The sequence below is a fragment of the Fistularia commersonii genome, chromosome 10 (genome assembly GCF_037954325.1).
Source record: "Fistularia commersonii isolate RoL2024-O1a breed Wild chromosome 10, RoL_Fcom_v1.0, whole genome shotgun sequence".
Taxonomy (NCBI): Eukaryota; Metazoa; Chordata; class Actinopteri; order Syngnathiformes; family Fistulariidae; genus Fistularia; species Fistularia commersonii.
In genome coordinates, this window is record NC_141293.1 from 7710177 (window position 1) to 7729741 (window position 19565).

Below are 19565 nucleotides of genomic sequence, written 5' to 3' on the forward strand. Positions count from 1 at the left end.
TTGTCCGAGCCAATGTGGCGCCCTTGCCGATACGATGCCGCACGATAAAAGGGAACTCTTAAGAGGTCAATGTAGCCTCCTTTTACACACTGGCTGGAGTAACGCGAGGCCGTTATGTCATGATGCGGCGCGAGTGGCAAATATAAACGTGAGAGTTGATGCTTGGCCTCTGGAGGTCACGCCAGAGTGGGTCCGCTAACACGGGTGAACTCCCTGCGATGCTCCCTTACTCCAGTTCGCCGCGCTCGTGCCCCCCCCCCCCCCCCCCCCCCCCGGCGCACTCAGATTAACACCTGTTGGCGACTCGTAAATAGACCAGCACCCTCCTGCTCCTGCCAAACAATGTACACCTATCAGGTCATCTGTCACCATGGCAACCCCCAGTCATCCTATCTTGAACTCCACCTGAATGATGAGGGAATATGTACTTTTTGTAGCGGCAAAGCTTGTTCACTTTTTCTCCCTTCATACCCCAGTAATTATCTCGGTAGTGTAATGACATGCTTATAGCAGACAAGCACCTTTGTTCTTCTCGCCTTGTTTTAGATAATTATTAATATTTCACAGCGCCGGATGACATGCAGTGGCGGTGATGGGACTTGTTTCTACGTGGGTATCAAAGTGAGGCTGCAAATCTTTTGGGTCAGAAAATGTAAGCTCAAAGTGCGGAACGATGCCTGCCATTGGTCGGGTGACTTCTCCCACGGTGCCGCCGGGACGTGGACGTTCTTTGTCACCGGTGGCTCCCCAGGGAATCCCTTGATCAAGATGTACACTGACCCGTAAGAGAAGAGCTGAGCCTACCGGATGAGGGGATCGGTCCTCTGGGATTCCCTGTTCTCCCACTACTCTGCTCGGCAGCCAGTTGCACCCAATTGCTGTCTCTGGACTTGTATGCTCGATGTGATTCCACTCAGGTTGGTCAAACAGTCTGTCAAAAAGGATGATAGGCAGTATCCTGGCCAATTCTTTGGGAGCTTCATCATGTGGATTGTGGCAACTGTATTGGGCTGGTTATCCGAAAGAGGCGTCTACAGGTCGCCCTGGAGTCTCCGCCTTCTGACATTTACATAACGCAACGCTTTTGGTCATGCTAGTTTCCATAGTTATTTGCTGTTGTTTTTCCTGTTCACTTGTCGGATCCAGTGTTTAGATCACCTCGCTCTTCTTCAACTTTGGGTTGCTCCCTTCTGGGGTTACCACGGATAATCAACTGCCTCCATCTAACCCTCTTCTCTGCATCATCGTCTCTCATGCCTGCTGACTACCTTTCCTCTTTCCCTCCCTTTGTAAACATCCTCGCTTGTATTCCTCCAGACCTCCTGCCTGGCAGTTCCAATCTCCTTCTACCCAGATCTTCACCATCTCTTCTCCATATCCAAACCATCTCAGTCTCCAGAACATCTAACATGTGCTGTCCCTCTGATGGACTCATTCCTGATCCTCTCCATCCTCCTCAGTCCCAAAGAGAGGCTCCACATCTCTGAATCTCTGCTGTCTCCGTCTGCCTAGTTTCCGTTTTATCACTCGCATCCCAGTTGTCCGTCAACTCTGTCGCATCTTTTTGGATCGTTGGATTGCCCGCTGGGAGTTTGCATCTCTCCAGGCGATAGTCCTAGCCCTGTTTGTTTTGCTTTCCCAGAACTGTGCGCGGATCCCCCCCCCCGTCTTTGTCTTTCCTCTAAACTCCCCCTTTGAGTGTCTTGAAAGGGCTCCAAGCTCGTTCCTTCCCTCGGATTTTGCGGCGGGCACCACATGCTCGTCCGACATCCTTCGCACCGGTCCGATCTATAGATTTCAGATTTCTTCTCAGGAGACCTGAAACTCGCGAACGCTGACAGGTTGAGGATTAATTTTCAGCTCAGACATGCGGTTTTGTTTGAATAACACTGGCATGCTTTCAAACTATCAGCGACACGGGATGGGCGGCCTCCGCTTTTCACCTCCTGACTCATATTAGAACCTGACCTGACTGATGGGTCCAAGAGTACACCAGGTGTATTCTTCGAAAAACTGGCATTTTAGCCCGGGATAACCCAACATTACCGTGTAATTGCACACAGGCCAGAGGAGGCTGCCCTTCAGAAATGACACCAGAAGATAAGAGGCCTTTGTTTCCTTCGTGCGCCGTCTAGCTCGTAATAACTGGGATTTGCTTTGAGTAGTTGAGGAGGAGCAGCGGCGTGTCAGTCGTCTGGTGTATGGCTGTGTTCCCCATGCAAGACAGCCAGACGGTACTTACAGGGCACTTCGCCGTTGCTCACCGGGTACTTCCTTTCCCCTGAAATACTACAGAAATACACCCTTGTGCAGGAATTACTGTGAGTTGCACGTAGGCGGGTATGCCAAGTGGCATGAATGTCGCAAGCCAGAGGAAGTGGCTAGTTTCTGGTCTGAGTAGCGAGACCATCGGCGCCGCAGGAGCTTTTGCGTGTCGGATTAGCATTATGGGATGCGTCACTGGGGCAACAGGCGGACAGGGTGAGATCACCAGCACCGTCTTTAGCTGATGAGTCGATGCCCCAGTTTGGCCATTAGCGCTACGCTGCTAGTGTCGCTAAAAGATCATTGGAATCGATGGGCACTTAGTGGTAGCTGGTGTGCCATCTCTTTGGGGTTTGAAGGAGGATTGTGAAAAGAGCAGTCCTCCCCACCACCCCAACCCCCCCGGTTTCGGAAAGCTACATTTAGACGGGTGGCGGAGAAGCGACGCAAAGGGAGGGAGTGTGGGGAAAATAAGAAAACCTGCAGCGAGACGGATCGTCGGCAGGTCCTCGGACGCAAGATAAATGTAAATTCAACGGGCGGAGAAGGGGGGGGGGGGGGGGGTGACGGCTTTGGCGCTCCCACTTCTCCTGCGCCAAGTTTCTTTGTGCTGTGCGAGCCTCCTTAGATTATCACGCCGCGGCGCCGGCGTTCAGGGCACAATAGAGTGCACAATGTTTTATTCATCATCCATGTTTTAGCAAACAAAATCGGACCCCGCGTTCCTTAAGAATAATTTAATGCCATCGTGTTTATTGCGCGGGCCCATCCATAATATCTTGTTTTTTTTTTTTGTTTTTTTTTTTTCTACGAGCTATGGTGAATTTTAAATAAGATGCTTTTGGCAGTTTTAGCAGACTGTAAGAAATGTAAACTCCAGTCTTTGATAATGATAAGGTAATTACCGCAAACGAATGGCGTCATTATCTGCGGCGGGAGGGGTAGGGAGAGGGGGAGGGGGCCGTTGGCTCTGGAAGGACTCGCATTATCAAGACGAGTCGTGAACGTTAGCGCTTACCGTTATATCCGGACTATGGAGCACACCTGAATATAAGCTGCAGCGGCTAAAAATGAATAAATTAATATATGTGTACATATAAAGGCTGCACTTATAAGCTTATAAATCACGGGTGTCCACCTTGTAATATGAGATATTTACACAGAATTTCTTTCAGAACTTCTGATGAAATACACACCGGTAACATCAATAAATACATACTGGAAATGCTTTTGTCCCAACAGTGCCTGTCACACGGCTGCTGAAAAAGACTAGTAATGAATAACACAGGGAAAAAGTCCATCTATTCATCCCATTTTCTATCCCCACCTTGTGCGACTCCAGCTGATCGGTATCTCCGTCTTCTTTCTGCGCAATAAAACTATGAAAGTCGTCATCTTAAGTGTCGGAATTGAACGGCCTCAGAATTTCAAGGTAATTTCATTGGCCCGATGTGACGAAGTTAAATGTTTTGGCGGCATGAAGCTCGGTAGCCCAAAAGTATCCATAAATTAGCTTCATCATCATTTTTTACGCCACAGTGTTCAAAGCGTTTTGAAAAATGTAGTGGCCTATAGTCTGGAAAATTATGGTACCCGTGTGTTTTGCCTTTTCCGTTGCCGCTGCCGTACGGACTGGCCGGGGTTTTCAACTGGTTGGCATCTTGAAGGCCACAGAGGCGTTTCATACCTCGTTGCTGGGATGGACCTGCTCCTGCCGCTTTATTTCTTCCGCGCACGCCGCTTGGCCTTTGCCAATTGGTCTCTCTCCTCTGTGTGCAACAGAAGGAGGCACCTCTTTCCAAGAACCGCTAGCTATTAGCGTGTCTTTACACGCCTTGCTAGTCAAGTCAAATCTCGACGAGGTTGGCGGATGCCGCTTTCCACGTCGAGCAGGAACCAAACATTCCCTCGGGAGTAAACACTTGTTGACAGTGGCGAGGGAATGTTTGTAGAAACTTCTGGACAGATCTTCTGCCTCAACCGGTGGGGGCAGAAAGGGAGTGAGCGAACTAGACTTCTTTCATACGTCTCACTTCCAGTTTCCAAAAAAAAAGCATTCTGAAAGAACAGTGAGAATGGAATGCCGCCATTTTGGTTCCAAGGCCTTCAACGTCATGTAGCTTCTAAGCTAACGTGGCCAAAATGTAGATGTCACAATGTTTGTATGACAAGATGAAGCTAGTTTCGTTTTCTCGAATTGTCTCCAGACAGCCTCGCATCCTGTCGACTTCTAAACTAGCGTTGTCGCTTCCTCGTCTGTGGTTTTGCACCGTTAGCGGAAGGCCAGCGCAGGTCGATGGATTTGTTCGGCTAGCTGTTAACTCTAGCGTCGCTTCTGGAATCTGCAAAGTGGGCGGAGTCAAAGGTCCGAGCCCGGGCAGGGTCTCCCGGCCGTCGCCAAAGAAGGGGTGGACTGTGAGGAGTCCCCCCGGCGCTGACACACAAATCAGTGCTAAACAAAAATGACACAGCTGCTCACACACACTTCGCAGCGCCTCCAAACACTCTGACAGCAGGTTCCACTCGAGCTGCTCCGCCTGGAGTGGACTCGGAGACCCCCGCTGTTTGTCTTGGACGCCATCGTCAGGCGCTGTCGCGGCGTTTAGCCGCCTCTCTGCTCGTCATTCACCCGCATTGCTACGAGGCGATCGCTTTAATCCGGAAATAATTGATAGACTAATAATTACGGGGGGGGGGGGGGGGTTAGCCGCGGCTAGCGCACAAGTCGCGCTCGGGCTGCGGCGGCGGTCGGCAGCCGCGGATTCATTACCTCATTAGACACAGACTCATTAGCCGGGAATCACGCAACGTGGTAATGGAGGTTGCCTCAACGTCGCCCCCCACAATCTTTTGTGCGGGTCCTGGCATTTATTAGAATAAAGTTAGTGGTGAAGAAGGCATTAGCCGCTAAGGGGTTCCAGGGGCAACTCCCTCCAGAAGGAGGCCCGAGGGCCGATCCCGGCCCCCCCGGCCATCCTCGGCCCAGCTTCTAGACTTTCCTACCCTCCGTCTCTCCTTCCTCTTTGTCTCTTCGCCTCTTCTGCTCTCTCTTTCACTTTTCCACACCCTTTTTTTGCATACTTCCTTTTTTGCAATCCTACCACAGATTTCATTCCGTGTTATGTGAACGTCTTGCTTTTCTTTTCTTTTCTGGTCCCGCCAGCCGCTCTGCCCCGCCGTCCCCCTCGTCTTCCTCATTACCCGCCTCTTTATTTGCTCGCCCCCTCCTTTTCCTGTATTTGTACTTGGTAATTTCTTGTGATATCACCCGCTACGTTCATCCCTCCTCCTCCCTCGTCACTTTTATGTCCATCCCTCGGTTCAGGCTCATCTCCCCTCGCCGGCCTCCCTCCCTCCATCCATCCATCCATCCCTCCCTCTTTCCTCTCCCTCTGTTTTTGCTCTCGCTGTTTTAGCATACTCTGCAGGGAGCACTCCTGCGATGCCAATTATATTGACTGAAGAAAAGGAGATACAGGGAGGGGAGGGGTTGTAGCTGGCGGGGGGAGGTGGAGGAAGTGTGTGTGTGTGTGTCGTTGGAAGACCTATGCACACACACACACACACACACACACACAAATGATGTAGAGGGTGAACAAGGGGAGGATGGGTGGTGGTGGAGGGGGGCGGCAGAGGCTTAAGAGCACAAGAGACAAGGGGGAGGAGTTGAGGGAGAGGAGAAGAGAGGAAGAGAGGGATGATGAAAGATGGGGAGAGCCGGTCGGAAGAGGACGGAGAGAAATTGGAGGAGAGCGAATCCGTCTGTGAGTGTAATAGTCTCCCGCTGTCAAACCCGGGGGAATTCACCGACTGCAGCGGAGGAGAAGGAGGTGGAGGCGTGGATGGAGGGAGGGAGGGGAGATACAGAGGAAGCGAAGAAGGATGAGCCCGGCCCTCTCGTCGTCGTCCTCCTCCACCTGCGCTCCGGATGGGCTTCGCCGCATGAAGCGAGAGCGGCCGTCGTGACCGGGTGCACGTGCACGTGGGCGCGCACGGGGGGTATTCGTACATCACGGCAATGGGTCGGGCTGGGAAGAGCGTCACGTGCTGCGTGGAGACGGTGCGAGGCGGCGGCGGTGGCGAGAGGGCTCTTACTGCCTCCCGAACACCAGCTATAAACAACTTCTGTAAACTGTCATCTGAGTCCTGCAGGAACATTTAAACATCCCATAATATAAAACCATGCAAATGGGGTTATATTCTTCCCGGTTGAGCCGGTGATTTCTTTTAATCCGCGATAAACTCCACCGCCGGGACACGTTCAGGCGGCGGAGGAAAAAAAAAGCCTTCGCTTCCTCTTAAACGTATGATTTCCAGTCAGGGCAGCCATATTTGTAGTTTTTTCATAGCGGGACGTTAGCTAGCCCGGGAGCATGCTGTGGAAAAATCGAATGGTATTTTGCGGAATTAAAAGAAATGAATTAAGTGTCCTTGTGGGTCAGTGAGTGAACGGCTGCTTGTCTCTATTGGACATTCAAATGAGAGGGTGAATATTTGGGTCCCTGACGTTGAATGAGAGGGTGAATGGTGTCTATATGTGGTCCTGCGACGGATCCAGGGTGAAGCCCGCCTCCCGTCCGACGACAGCTGGGACAGGGTCAGCCCACCCTGATTGCAGGATAAGTGCGATAGATGAATGAATGAATGAATGAATGAATGAGTCCCTGGCAGAGCTGAGCACTTGGTCCCTCTTGAAGCAAACAAGAACACAAATGCACGTCTTAACGATATTAAATCAAATCCTCCTGGTGTAATGGCAGGAATCGACTTTTGACCTTCGACCCCCCCCCCATCCCCCATCCCGAGCCGCCTCTCATCCAATCAGATTCCAGTGAAGGGGCGTTTTCAGCGGGCAGCTAAATGTTAGCCCATGTTTAAACAGACAGTGGGCAGATTTCCGCGAATTGCTAATTAGCACGGATAGCCGATTCACGCTAATTCAAAGCAAAATTTGCAAACCGGGCGTTGCGGCTCTTGTGTGAAGAGATCCCATGACGAGATACCACCCCCCCCAAAAAAAAAAAAACAATTAAAAGAAAAACGACTAAGTGTTCCCACTGAAGGATGGCTAATCCTTCTGGTTGCATTTGGAGACTTGAATGTCGCAGCCTCGCGCTGGGGGAGGTGGTGGGGGATGCATATACGAATCAGCGTCTTAGTCACACGCACACCGGCTTCCCTTTTAATTTGTCAAACCGCCCACGTGCAAACACACACACACACACACACTGGGATCTCCATCTAATCTAAGTAATCCCTCCAAACTCCATGGAGCTAAATATAGAAGGTATATACATATATAATACGTATATTTTGTCAACGCCAGGCGCCGGCGGTGCAGTTCGCTCGAACCCATTATGGGTCCGTGCGCGTAAGAAGAACATTTTTATTTGGAGTGCCACGGCACCCTCGTCACTTCCTGCTAGGTCGCCTCCCCGCTCTAGCCTCTTCTTTATTTTCCCCAACCTGGAAGTAATCGGCGTTTCATCGGAACAACATGGCCGTCCTCGTTATGTCTCTGGCGGAAATGCTAGCTTTTCGCATGGCTGCGGTTTAGGGGTGTTTCGTACGTTGTGGGATTCCTGGAGGTGGCGAGAATGGGAGCCGTCTTTCGGGGCGTGACATTCCTTCCTGCAGTTCTGAGGGTGGAGGCGCCTCAGCGAGGATGGACTTCCTGTATCACTTGGTCCGGTGACGGCATCTTTGCTGATAGATGCTCATTCCAAGAGCTGCCAGCTATTAGCATGTCTTTACACGCCTTACTAAGATTAAAGTTGTTTAGATGTTTACATGGATTCATCCTCTAAACGATCTTTATCTTACACTTCCTATACTAGCCATGCCCACTCCGACCTTCTAACCAATCAAGTTCAGGCTCCTCTTATCAGGAAGTACAAAACTTTAGCGTGCCGTTATGCACCTCTCCTTGAACTAGCCACGCCCACTTCAAACTTCTGACCAATCACGGTTGGGTTTCTCTTTCAAAGAAGCTTTAGCCATTAGCATGTGTTAACCTAGATTCATCCTTTCATCCTCCAAACTACTGAACGCCAACTACTTTCCAGGCTCTTAGCCACGCCCACTTCACACTTCTGACCAATCGCGCAGCACTTTTCTCTGACCCAAAAGCCGGGCGTTCCCGCGGAGGCTGGAAGCGGGAGACATTAGAAAGCACGACCATTGAATCGCAGAAGCGAGTAGTCTGATCTTCCCATTCCCCGGGAAATGAGTGGTACTGTTCGCTAATGCAGGAAGTGATGTTCCGGAGACCTTCCACCCCCGACAGGAGCAGATTTGCATAGAGATGGAGCGCGGCGCCGAATACATTTTGTTAGAATACATTACAGTAAGTCGTATCTAATGGCCGCCCGGCCTCGGCGAGAACCTTTTAAGGAACAGAGCGGGAGTTTCCTCGCCATTACGAGCAGGCGAGGGGAGCCGGGGGGGCCGAAGGCTTGCCCGGAGCCCCTCCTGGTGTTTGTTCCGCACCTGCTCCCTATTAGATTTACTCCGTGACACTGTTTGCTCGGCGCGTATTCATAGCGTCGTGTGCTTGTGTGTGTGTGTGTGTGTGAGTGTGTGTCCGTGGACATGTACTTACGCGCATTTTGCCGTGAGCCTCGGCGGCCATGACGGTTCCCATCGCACAGGCTTGGGGAGGCATTAGTCCGTTGACCCACATTAGTGGCGCTTCGGAGCCTCGAGGGGGTCGAAACCGCCAATGTGCAGCCGCTATTGTTTCATCCTCGTGTGTGTGTGTGTGTGTGCGGCCATTGTTGTGATCAGCGCGCACACACACACACACACCTTCTCCATCTTCCTCTCCCTCGCTTCCTCATTGATCTCCATTGTCTTGATTGGGAGTGACAGGCAGCGGGGCCAATCCGAAAGGTTGCGTTCATTAGGCGGGCTATGGGATGCACACATGCACGGGCTAAATGTGCACGCGCACACACACACACACACACACACACACATCGCCAAAGTGGTCGCAGGAGGAATGATACATGGAAGAGAACATTCCAGCACACCAACGCTCTTCCAGGACCGGAGAGGATTGGTGTCCATGCACACACACATGCACATCACACAATACACTCCACTCCTGTCCTCAACCTGCATTAACATTTTCTGCTTCCCTTTGTTTTCCCTGTACTCTTTTCAGGGGAGACGCCCCCCCCCCCCCCCCCCCCCCCCCACCTGACACACACACACACACCCATACACACACACCCACACACACACACCTCAAGCCTTTCATGTCATCGTTTCTGAGCCGTCGGAGACACGGCGGGAAGAAAGGGAGGTCTGCCAGGAGGGGAACACACACACACACACACACACACACACACACACACATACACGCATTACGGGGGGGGAGGGGGGGCTGGTTTGCAGTTCGCTGACAGGAAGCTGACAGGAAACCAAAGCAGATGACTTCAGTGGCACCTTCACGGCAGGATGTGGACAGGTGTGTGTGTGTGTGTGTGTGTGTGTGTGTGTGTGTGTGTGTGTGTGTGTGTGTGTGTGTGTGTGTGTGTGTATTAGAGGTGTGAGGGTGGAGCCTGAATCATTAGAGAGGCTGGAGGAGGCGGATCCAGAAGGCCCTAGAAGGGCGAGGTGAAATGGGGAAAGGTTGATTTTATGGGAATTTGTGTGTGTGTGTGTTTGCGTGTTTGTGTGTGTGTGTGTGTGTGTGTGTGTGTGTTGTGGGGGAAGTAGAGGGGGAAGCTCGCGTGTTGGACTGTCAGGTGCGCGGGACTCGGGAAGGAAAACACAACAAGACAACCCGCCGCCGGCGCCTGCGACTCACTGTCGCCTAGCATCTTCCTCATTCTGCCTATATGTGTGTGTGCATGCACGTTTGCATGCATGTGCACGCGTGCATGTGTTGCCGTGCGTGTTTTTGAAATAAATCAGACTTCGGTATCAGCAGCTGGAATCTCTCGCCCGCGCGGCAGAAGTTAAACAACAATTACGACGTTGGCAGGCGAGGACGCCGCCGCTTCGCGTCGCCATGGCGCCTGCCGCCCCCCCACCAAGTAGCATGGGATGCTTCTACCGAACTTCCAGGAACGAACAACCTTCTAGATTTTGTAATTCTGCTGCTGATGATGATGAAGAAGAAGAAGAAGCAGAGCAGGCTGTTGAGTAATGGATGAGTTATTCCATGTAATAACGGGTTGATATTTGCGTCAGCGGTCTCTTTATGTATTTATTTGTTTATTTATTTTTTATTTTTTTGAAGCTTTGGACACACAGATCATCAAAGAGCAGCGCTGGACTTTGATATCTGGATGTTTGTGTTTATTACATTTAAAAAACATCCATTATTTATTTATTTGTTGGTTTTAAAGCCGGTCCTTTCAGATGATGGACGCCGTAATGGTTCGGTCCAAACGGTTGGAACGCCCCGCTGGTGGATCATTTTACTGGTGTTTGTAGCCCCGCCCCTTTCGTCAGTGGCCCCGCCCCCTTTGCCAGGATTGTTTTGGTTCGTGTTTATTTTTGTTGCTCAACTGTGGAGAGAAGGAGGGAGAGAGAATGAAAGAGATGGAGAAGGAACGAGAGAGAAGTATGGAAAAAGAGTGTGTATTTGCACGTGTGTGTGTGTGCGCGTGCACGCACGCCACTGGACGATTCGGTTTCTCAGGTCAAGCTTGGGGTCACGGCGGTTACCCCGGTAACCTTGTTCCGTCTGGGTTGCCTGGCAACGATCTTCTTTTGTTCCAAATGATTTAATTTGAGGCATATCTTCCTCCGCTCGTCAGACGCTCACAGGCTCATCCCTCGCTCCCCTCCTCCTCCTCCTTCTCCTCTTGTTCTACCTCCTTTTCCTCATCTTTCCCAGCCTCCTCTTCTTCTTCCTCCTCTTTTATTTTTCTTCCTCCTCTTCCTCATCTTTCTCAATCTCTTCTTCCTCTTTCTCTCCTCCTTCTTTTTCCTCTTCTTCCTCCTCTCTTCTGCCGTGGCTTCAGGATGGTCCTCTAATCTGCTCCGTCTGACTCAGTGCAGTTATCGGAAGCTTTTACAAGGAGATGGTGTGTGTGTGTGTGTGTGTGTGTGTGTGTGTGTGTGTGTGTGTGTACAGGTTGAAAGCGCTGACTTCTCCTCCTCTGTTTGTCAGCGTATGTATTCTTGTGTAGCTTAGCACAGCTTAAAGCCATTGATGTGCGTGTGTGTGTGTGTGTGTGTGTGTGTGTGTGTGTCGCACGCTGTAAACACACTTCCTCTACAGTAACACTGAGAGCCCGCCGTGACGCTCCATTGCTCTGATGTTTGGTTTATCGATCGATCGGGTTCTTCGATCGTCGGCCTGTCGTTGCCGTGACGATGGCTCAGTCCGTGCACAGCCTTCATCTTGGTCTTCTTCATGAGACCCGAAGACCTTCTCCGCAAAGGAAGGAAGGATGAGGAGGGGGGTGCTAACGGCAGCTAGCCAGGCGAGCTGTCCATGGACAACTAAAGACATTTAAACCTGGACAGGAACCAGGGGAACGTGGAGGAAATCCATGGAGAGGAACATGGAGAGAACCAAAGCTGGAGAAAATGAAGAGAACACACTGAGAAAAACATGGTGAGAACCCAAGTGGGAGAATATGGAGGGAACACGTTGACGGAACCGAGGCAGGAACCAGGAGAACCTTGAGGGAACCTAGGCAGCGGTGTCGGGTGGACTTCCTGTAATTGACTACTTATTTCTTTAAGTGTCTGGCTGGCGGGCCGGGATCCTGCCAAGGCTTCTAACATCTACCTCACTTTAGCTGTGTGCGTGTGTGTGTGTGTGTGTGTGTGTGTGTGTGTGTGTGAGACGCTCCCTTCATTCTGTTTCTTTGTGTTTTCCTTCTTGCCTTAATGATTTCTCCGATGAGGATGTTCTTGTGCATTCCTGCACTCCGAAACATCTCCTTAAATCATCCGTTGCCATGACAGCGCAGCGGTTAGCCAGCGGTTAGCCAGAAGGTCCACGGTTGGATTCCAACAGGTCTTTCATATGAATGAATGAATGAATTATTGTATGTCCATATCACATGTGAATAAATGAATGAATGTACATTATCTCATACAAATAAATACATGAATATTGTATGTCTGTATGACATATGAATGAATGATTTTATGTTTGTATATGAAACGCATGGATGAATGAATAAATGAATGATTGTATGTCAGTAAGACAAGAATTAATTAGTTAATGGTTGCAAGACATGAATCAATGAGCGAATGAATAAACACATGTCTCATCATGATGCATGAATGAGTCAATGAATGGCTGTATGTCTACACATGTAATAAGAGTGAATGAATAAATGAATGGTTGTATGTTCCTATATGACTTGTGAGAGGATGAAAAGTTGCATGTCTACATGATGTATGAATGAGTGAATGAATGGTTGGGTGTCTATATGACACGTGAATAAGTGAATGAATGTTTATGTCATATGAATGAATGAATACATTAATCCCTAATGGGGAAATTCGTTCTCTAGCATGAACCCATCATGGATGAGCCATGAGCAGTCGGCTGGTGTCGACCAGGGGAGAAGTTTGGGGTTCAGTGTCTTGCTCAACAACACTTCGACACACTCGGGGGCGCCGGGAATCGAACAAAGAATGTTCAGCTCTCCCTCCTGCGCAATGCTGCCTCCAATACATGAATGAATGAGTGAATGAATGAATGGTTGTATGTCTCTGTATGACTCTTGAATGAGAGGGCGAATAGTTGTGCATCTATCTGATGTATGAATGAGTGAATGAGTAGTTGCATGTCGCTACATGACTCGAAAATGTGGGGGTGACTGGTTGTACATCTATATGACGTGTGAATGAATGGGTGAATGTGTCGCCACCACCTCCGGCAACGTCTAGCGCGAACGCTAAAGCTAAAATCGTTCCGCTTTCGAGCAGGATGAACAGACCGATGAGTGGATGAGTGATGACAACAAGAATCTGAAGGGGCCGGCGTGCGTTAGCATGAGGCTAACCACCGTCACACCGGGTTTCACCAGAAAAGGGGCGGGGTTTTGTGTTCTACTTCCTGGTTTGCAGACGCTGTTCCCAGGGATGGGAACTCCTCAACCGTCCTTTTCTTCTCCTTCACCGCCTCGCTGAGTCACCCTGTCATCTCCCCTCGTCGCTCTCATCCATCTCCACACCTTCAACGTCCTTCTCACCTCACCTCATCACCCTCTTTCTTGTTTTCTCTCCATCTTTTGCCTCCCTCTCTCTCTCTCTGTCTCTTTTCTCGGTAAATCAGTCTTTCTCTTTTTGTCAGCAACCATGTTGCTAGCCATTTTTCTGTGCGCCGCACTCCACCTCCTCCCCTCTCCCTCCTTTTTTTTTTCTTCTCTCCGTCTCATCGGGCCGTCCCGTTGACAGGTGTGTGTGTGTGTGTGTGTGAAGGCGGGGTTCTCGTCTGCACTCTGATTTAACTATGTTTGACAGGCGGTGGAGGAAGGGCGGGTAGACGGGGTCAGTGCTGACGGGGGGGGGGTCAGCGGGTAGCGGGGGTGGTTGCACCCCAAAAAAAAAACAAAAAAAAAAAAACAGGCGGGATGGAGGGAAAAACAAAGGGCTCAGGAGTGTGTTTGTGCTGAGACAGTTGGCGGTGGCGGGGAGGAGGGGTATAAATTCAAAATACCCCACCCGCCCATAGCTTGCCCCCCCAAATTACTGGTGAATGGTTCAGTCCAACCCTCCACCAATCATATAAAGACGTGCAAGTGGAATCTGGCGGGGAGGGTCCTGTGACCTCGCCTGGACAGAGGATGTGATCTCATCGCTCAATGTGATGTCATCACTTGGGGTGTTTTTGTTTTTGTGCCCCCCCATGCCACCCTTGCGGTATGTTTATGGTGTATTCTAGTCATGTGTAATAAAGCGGGTGGGGGCAAAAGGGCAAACACACACACACACACACACACACACACACACACACACACACACACACACACACGCACACAACCAGGGGGATGGGGATGGGTTGTGGTAAAGGGACAGCTGGGCATAGATTGACGGTGCATGCTGAGGGGGGGGGGCTGCTGGTGTGTGTGTGTGTGTGTGTGTGTGTGTGTGTGTGTGTGTGTGTGTGTGTGTGTGTGTGTGTGTGTGTGCATCACTGAATGCCCCCTCTGTGTGCCCGGCACGTGCAAGAGTGCGCATGGGTCCGCTGACTTTTCATTTTTCTGCGGTCAAATGTTTATATCTTTGTGTGTGTGTGTGTGTATATGAATGTGTGTGTGTGTGTGTGTGTGTGTGTGTGTGTGTGTGTGTGTGTGTGTGTGTGTGTAATGGCCTGTATCATTCTACGCCATATTAGACTGATCAAACTTGCATGTCGTTGGCTGAACCCCCCCACACACACACGAACAAACCCCCTTCACCAGTCGTCATGACACGAGTCACACACAGCTATAATACAATATGGATACACACATTCCCACACACACATACATACACACACACACACACACACATACAATCTTAGCCTCACAAAACCATCTCATGAATCACCCAGATATGCCCCCCCCGCCCGAGCCCCCCATCCCCTCACCCCCAGCGCTTGTGTGCTGCAGATAAATTACTTCCTATAAAACAAACATAAATGCACTTCAGTGGAAAACACACACACACACGCATGCATGCAAACAAACACACACACTTAATAAGCTAAGGGTAATAAGCTTCTGTAGCGCCGACGCTGTCTCCCATCCCTGCCCCCCCCAAAGGCAAACAGAAAAGTGCACCTGTGTTTGTACTGTAATAACCTGCTTATTACCTGATTATTACACAACAACACACGTCCAGGTAGAATAACACAAACACGTGTATGTGTAGGGCATTGATGGTGGCGAAGAGGTCAGAAGGGAGCAGATGGAGGAAGGTGGTGGTTTTTATTTTCTTCCCCCTCTTTTTTTCCCCGCCGATTTGGTTTAAACTGTGATAATTCTGCAGGGATTAACACACACACACACACACACACACACACACAACATATTTGGATGGCGGGGAAGTTCCGATATTGACCTGGCGTCCTCCTGGTGGCACCGTTAATTACCGGATTCAGGCGCCGCGACGTGATAAGAGCCCCGCCTCCTAAAGCACACACACTGACACACGCACACACACACACACACACCCACACTTGGAGAGGGGGAGTCCAGCCTGTGCATTGTGTTTGGACTGCAGGATAAGTCTAATCCAGACTTAATCCAAATTGAGGCCGACCCGAATGGACAGAATAAACACCGAAGCCTTCGGACCAATGAGGCGTCACTAATGGCCGCCGCCGCCGCCATGACAGCGAATCGCAGTCCGCGCTGAAAGCGAGCATACGGGTTGTTTTGGTTTGAAAGGGTCAGGCCTCTCCTCTCCTTCTTTGTCATCGTCTTCTAGTCGTCTCGTCCGCCATGTTTGGTTTGTGTTTGGCAACACGAAGTGGCGGCGCCGCTCGGCCAGGGCGCCGGCGCCGCTCGCCCCTTAAGTAGCAGTAAGCGAGGTAAATAAGTAAAGGCTCCTGGCGACGGACAAGACATATCCATTTTCTCCCCGGGGTGGCGGAGGATTCTTGTCGCCGAGGCGACGACAGCGGCGCCACCATGATGTTCCCCATCTGAGGATGACGTGTGAATGATGGAGAGGGTTTTCTGTTCGAGCGCATATGTGATGTTATATATACGCACACGTATAAATATATAACTTCCTGTTTCTCGGCCTATTGCGATTTTTCTCTTGTTATGGCTCCGCTCACTATCCATCCCTCCAATCTCCAGAGGAAGGAGGTCACATTCATTTATTCATTTATTTTTTATAGATTTTTAATCATTTCTTTGTTTGATCTTTCATTCATTAATTACATTTTTGTTCATTTATAGATATTTATAGATATTTCAGATTTTTATTCATATATTTGTTTTTGTTTATTCACTCATTTATTCATTTTATTTATCTATTCTATTTATTCATCTATTTGTAGGTCCGTTCATTCATCCATTTATTTTTTTATATGGATTTATTCTTGCTATTTGTTTTTTTAATTCACCCATCTATTTGTCCATTCATTCATTCTTATACATGTATTCACTTCTTTTTTGCTTTCTTCATTCATTTATTTTTTTAATATATTTTGATTTGTATATTTGTTTTTGTTTATTCATACATTCATTATTTGTATCTATTTTTCCATTCATTCATTTAATAATCTTTAATCTTCTAATAATTTTTTCTTTAGTCTTTCATTCATTCATTCATTCATTTTTGAAATGATTTATTCATCTATTTCTTTTTTTATTAATTTTTTGTTTCATTCATTCATCGTTAGTTTATTCATCCATTCATCCCTTCATTTCCATATTTATTTCAATATTTAGTTATCTATTTGTTCAATTATTGGTTCCTTTCAATGTGGTATCGAACATCAGACTCCACATCAGATGTTCTTCCAAAGTCCTTTTCGTCTCCTTTTCGGTCTCCTGGTGTTTGAGGGCGGAGTAACGGAGACTTGCCGCTCAAACGGCGTCGCCTTGCTTCCTACTTGTCTTTCCCAGAGCGCCGCTTGAGAACTGCTCGCCGTTCGGCAGCTTTTTAGGAGGCATCATCTGGATGGCACCTTCAGGTCCAGAGGCTGCACAAGGTGGTCCTCCACTTCCTCAACCTCCTCCTCCTCTTCTTCTTCTTCCACCTCCTCCACCTCTTCCTCATCTTTCGCTTTTTCCTCCTCCTCCATTGCTGTGATAACACTCTGCTCCCGATATAAAACCCGTCTCCCGCCTGACGATTCGCCTCCAATTAAACTATTTATACACGCCATATTTTCCGGCGGCGGCGGCGCTTTGAGGCACTTCCCGTTAAGAGACGCTCCCATTCGTCACCTCAATTATGCTGTTTTTTTTTTTTTTTTTTTTTTTTTTTTTTTTTGCATTCAGGTGGCCTCCAACCATTAAATATCTCCATTTGAGTCCACGTTCCCCAGCTGTGCATCTCGCCACCAAGAGTGGTGGTGGTGGTGGGGGGGGATCTTTCGGGTTTGTGATTTATTGTCCATCCTGGTGACCTGCTACCTTTCCCTCGCCTCTCTGCAGAAGAAGCCCTCCTGCAGCCGCAGACCTCGGACGAGACTGTGTCCGTCGGCGGCAACGTGACGCTGACCTGCCGGGTCGGCCAGAATGACAACTCCTCGCTGCAGTGGTCCAACACCGCCCAGCAGACCCTCTTCTTCGGTGGGACGAGAGGTGAGAGGCGGCGGCGGAGGCGCTATCGCACCATTTCAGAATCCTGAGTTCACACTTACGTCGTTTGTGTATCTCCTCGCGCAGTGATTGTGTTATAGACGATTAAAAACAGTGTAATAACGCCTTAAAAATGCAGTTGCTAAATATAACTACCCGCATTTTTATTTTCTAACTGTTCTTTAAATCTGTTAGTGCCTTGAAGTAGCGCTCCAAGTGTCGCGGTTAACTTTTTCCCACTGATCTTATTGTTATGACTTCATTGGAATGGGCAGGGTTTAATGCATTCAACAGTTAGCAGCTAGACGCTAGTGGCAACTAGTAAGCGAGGTAACGACAGTCGCTCGTTCATTGCTAATTAGATTAGCTCCACAGATGTTGCTGTTAGTTTTTTAAGTTAACTTACCTCACTAACTTATCTTGACTTGTTTTTCTTCCTTCATGGAATTAGCAGTGCTTTAATGCTATTGTCAGTTAGCAGTAGCAGCTAGCACACAGGTCAAGCAAGATAATTGCGGGCACTTGTTCGTCACTTATTAGGTTAGCGTTTAATATGGTGTTACAAATGTCGCAGTTAACTTTTACCCATTTAACTTACCTTACTAGCGTATTTGACTCCATTGGAATTTGTAGAGTTTATTGCTTTCAACAGTTAGCACCTAGCACCTAGTAGCTAGTAACAGCTAGTGTGCAGGTGAAGTGAGAGAACAGCAGGGGCCTGTTTGTGGCTAACTAGTTTTGTGCTTAAAATTGCGTCAGAAACATCACGTTTAACTTTTACATGCTTAACTTACCTTACTAGCTAATTTGGAATTTGCATTCATGATGCATTCAGCAATTAGAGGTACCAGCTAGTGCGCAAGTGAAGCAAGAAAACAGTGTCCGTTTGTTCGTGGCTAATTAGATTAGCACTACAAATGTCATTGTTAGTTTTAATACTTACACTACCTTACTCCCTTATCTTCACTTATTTGTCTTCCTTCATGGAATTAGTAATGTTTAATGCTCATGGCAGTTAGCGTACTAGCTAGCACAAAGGTGAAGCGCGGACACTTGTTCGTCGCTAAGTAAATTAGCGTTTAATATTGTGTTACAAAAGCCGCAGTCAACTTTTACCTATGTAACTTACCTTGCTAGCTTATTTCACTTCTTTGGAATTAGGGCTTAACACAATTGGCAATTAGTGGTAGCAGCTAGCTTGCAGGGGAAGAGATAGAATGTCAGGCGCTTGTTCGTGCCTAATTAGATAAGCGACAAATGTCGTGGGTAACTTTTACCTACTTGATTGACCGCACTAACTTATCTTGACTTGTTTTTCTTCTTTCATGGAATTAGCAGGGTTTAATGCTATTGGCAGTCAGCGGTAGCAACTAGCTCGCAGGCGCCGTGAGAACAGCGGGCACCTGTTCCTGGCTAATTACATTAGTGCTACAGATGTCGCTGTTAGCTTTTACCAACTTAACTTGCCTTACTAAGTTATCTTGACTTGTTTTTCTTCCTTCACGTAATCAGCAAGGTTTAATGTTTGCAGCTAGCACGAACACAAAGTGAGAGAAGTTCAGGCGCTTGTTCATCACAAATTAAATTTGTGATAAAAATTATGTCACAAATGTCACGGTTAACTTTCACCTACTTACCTCACTAGCTTATTTGACTTCATTGGAATTAGCATGCATGATGTATTCAACAGATAGCAGTAGCAGCTAGCACTTAGGTAAGGTGAGAGAACGGCGGGCGCTTGTTTGTGGCTAATTAAATTAGTGCTTAAAATTGCATTTCAAATGTCCCCATTAATTTTTACCAACTTAACTTATCTTATTTCCTTATTTAAATTAATTGGAATTAGCAGGGTTTAATGCTATTGGCAGTTAGCGGTAGCAGGTATCGTGCAGACGAAGCAAGAGAACAGCGGGTTTGTTTTGCTAATTAGCGACAAACAAGCATAATCAATTGGCTGATTAATACAACCTCATTACGTAGAAACTAACCTTTATTACAAAGGAATAGTAGTTTAACAGCTGCGCAATAGCCAATGTCAATTTTTAAGTTATCATTTTGATTTGATTTAACGTT

At 48.5% G+C, this 19565-nt stretch overlaps 1 protein-coding gene across 3 annotated transcripts in view; it reads left to right on the forward strand.

The window, feature by feature from the left end:
* Window positions 1-19565, forward strand: part of cadm3 (cell adhesion molecule 3) — a 79959-nt gene that overhangs the window by 13158 nt on the left and 47236 nt on the right. For all 3 annotated transcript variants that reach the window (XM_086153502.1, XM_086153501.1, XM_086153504.1), the window contains exon 4: window positions 17346-17495. In XM_086153502.1, the coding sequence (XP_086009628.1) occupies window positions 17346-17495 (150 nt within the window). The remainder of the gene's footprint in view (window positions 1-17345; window positions 17496-19565) is intronic.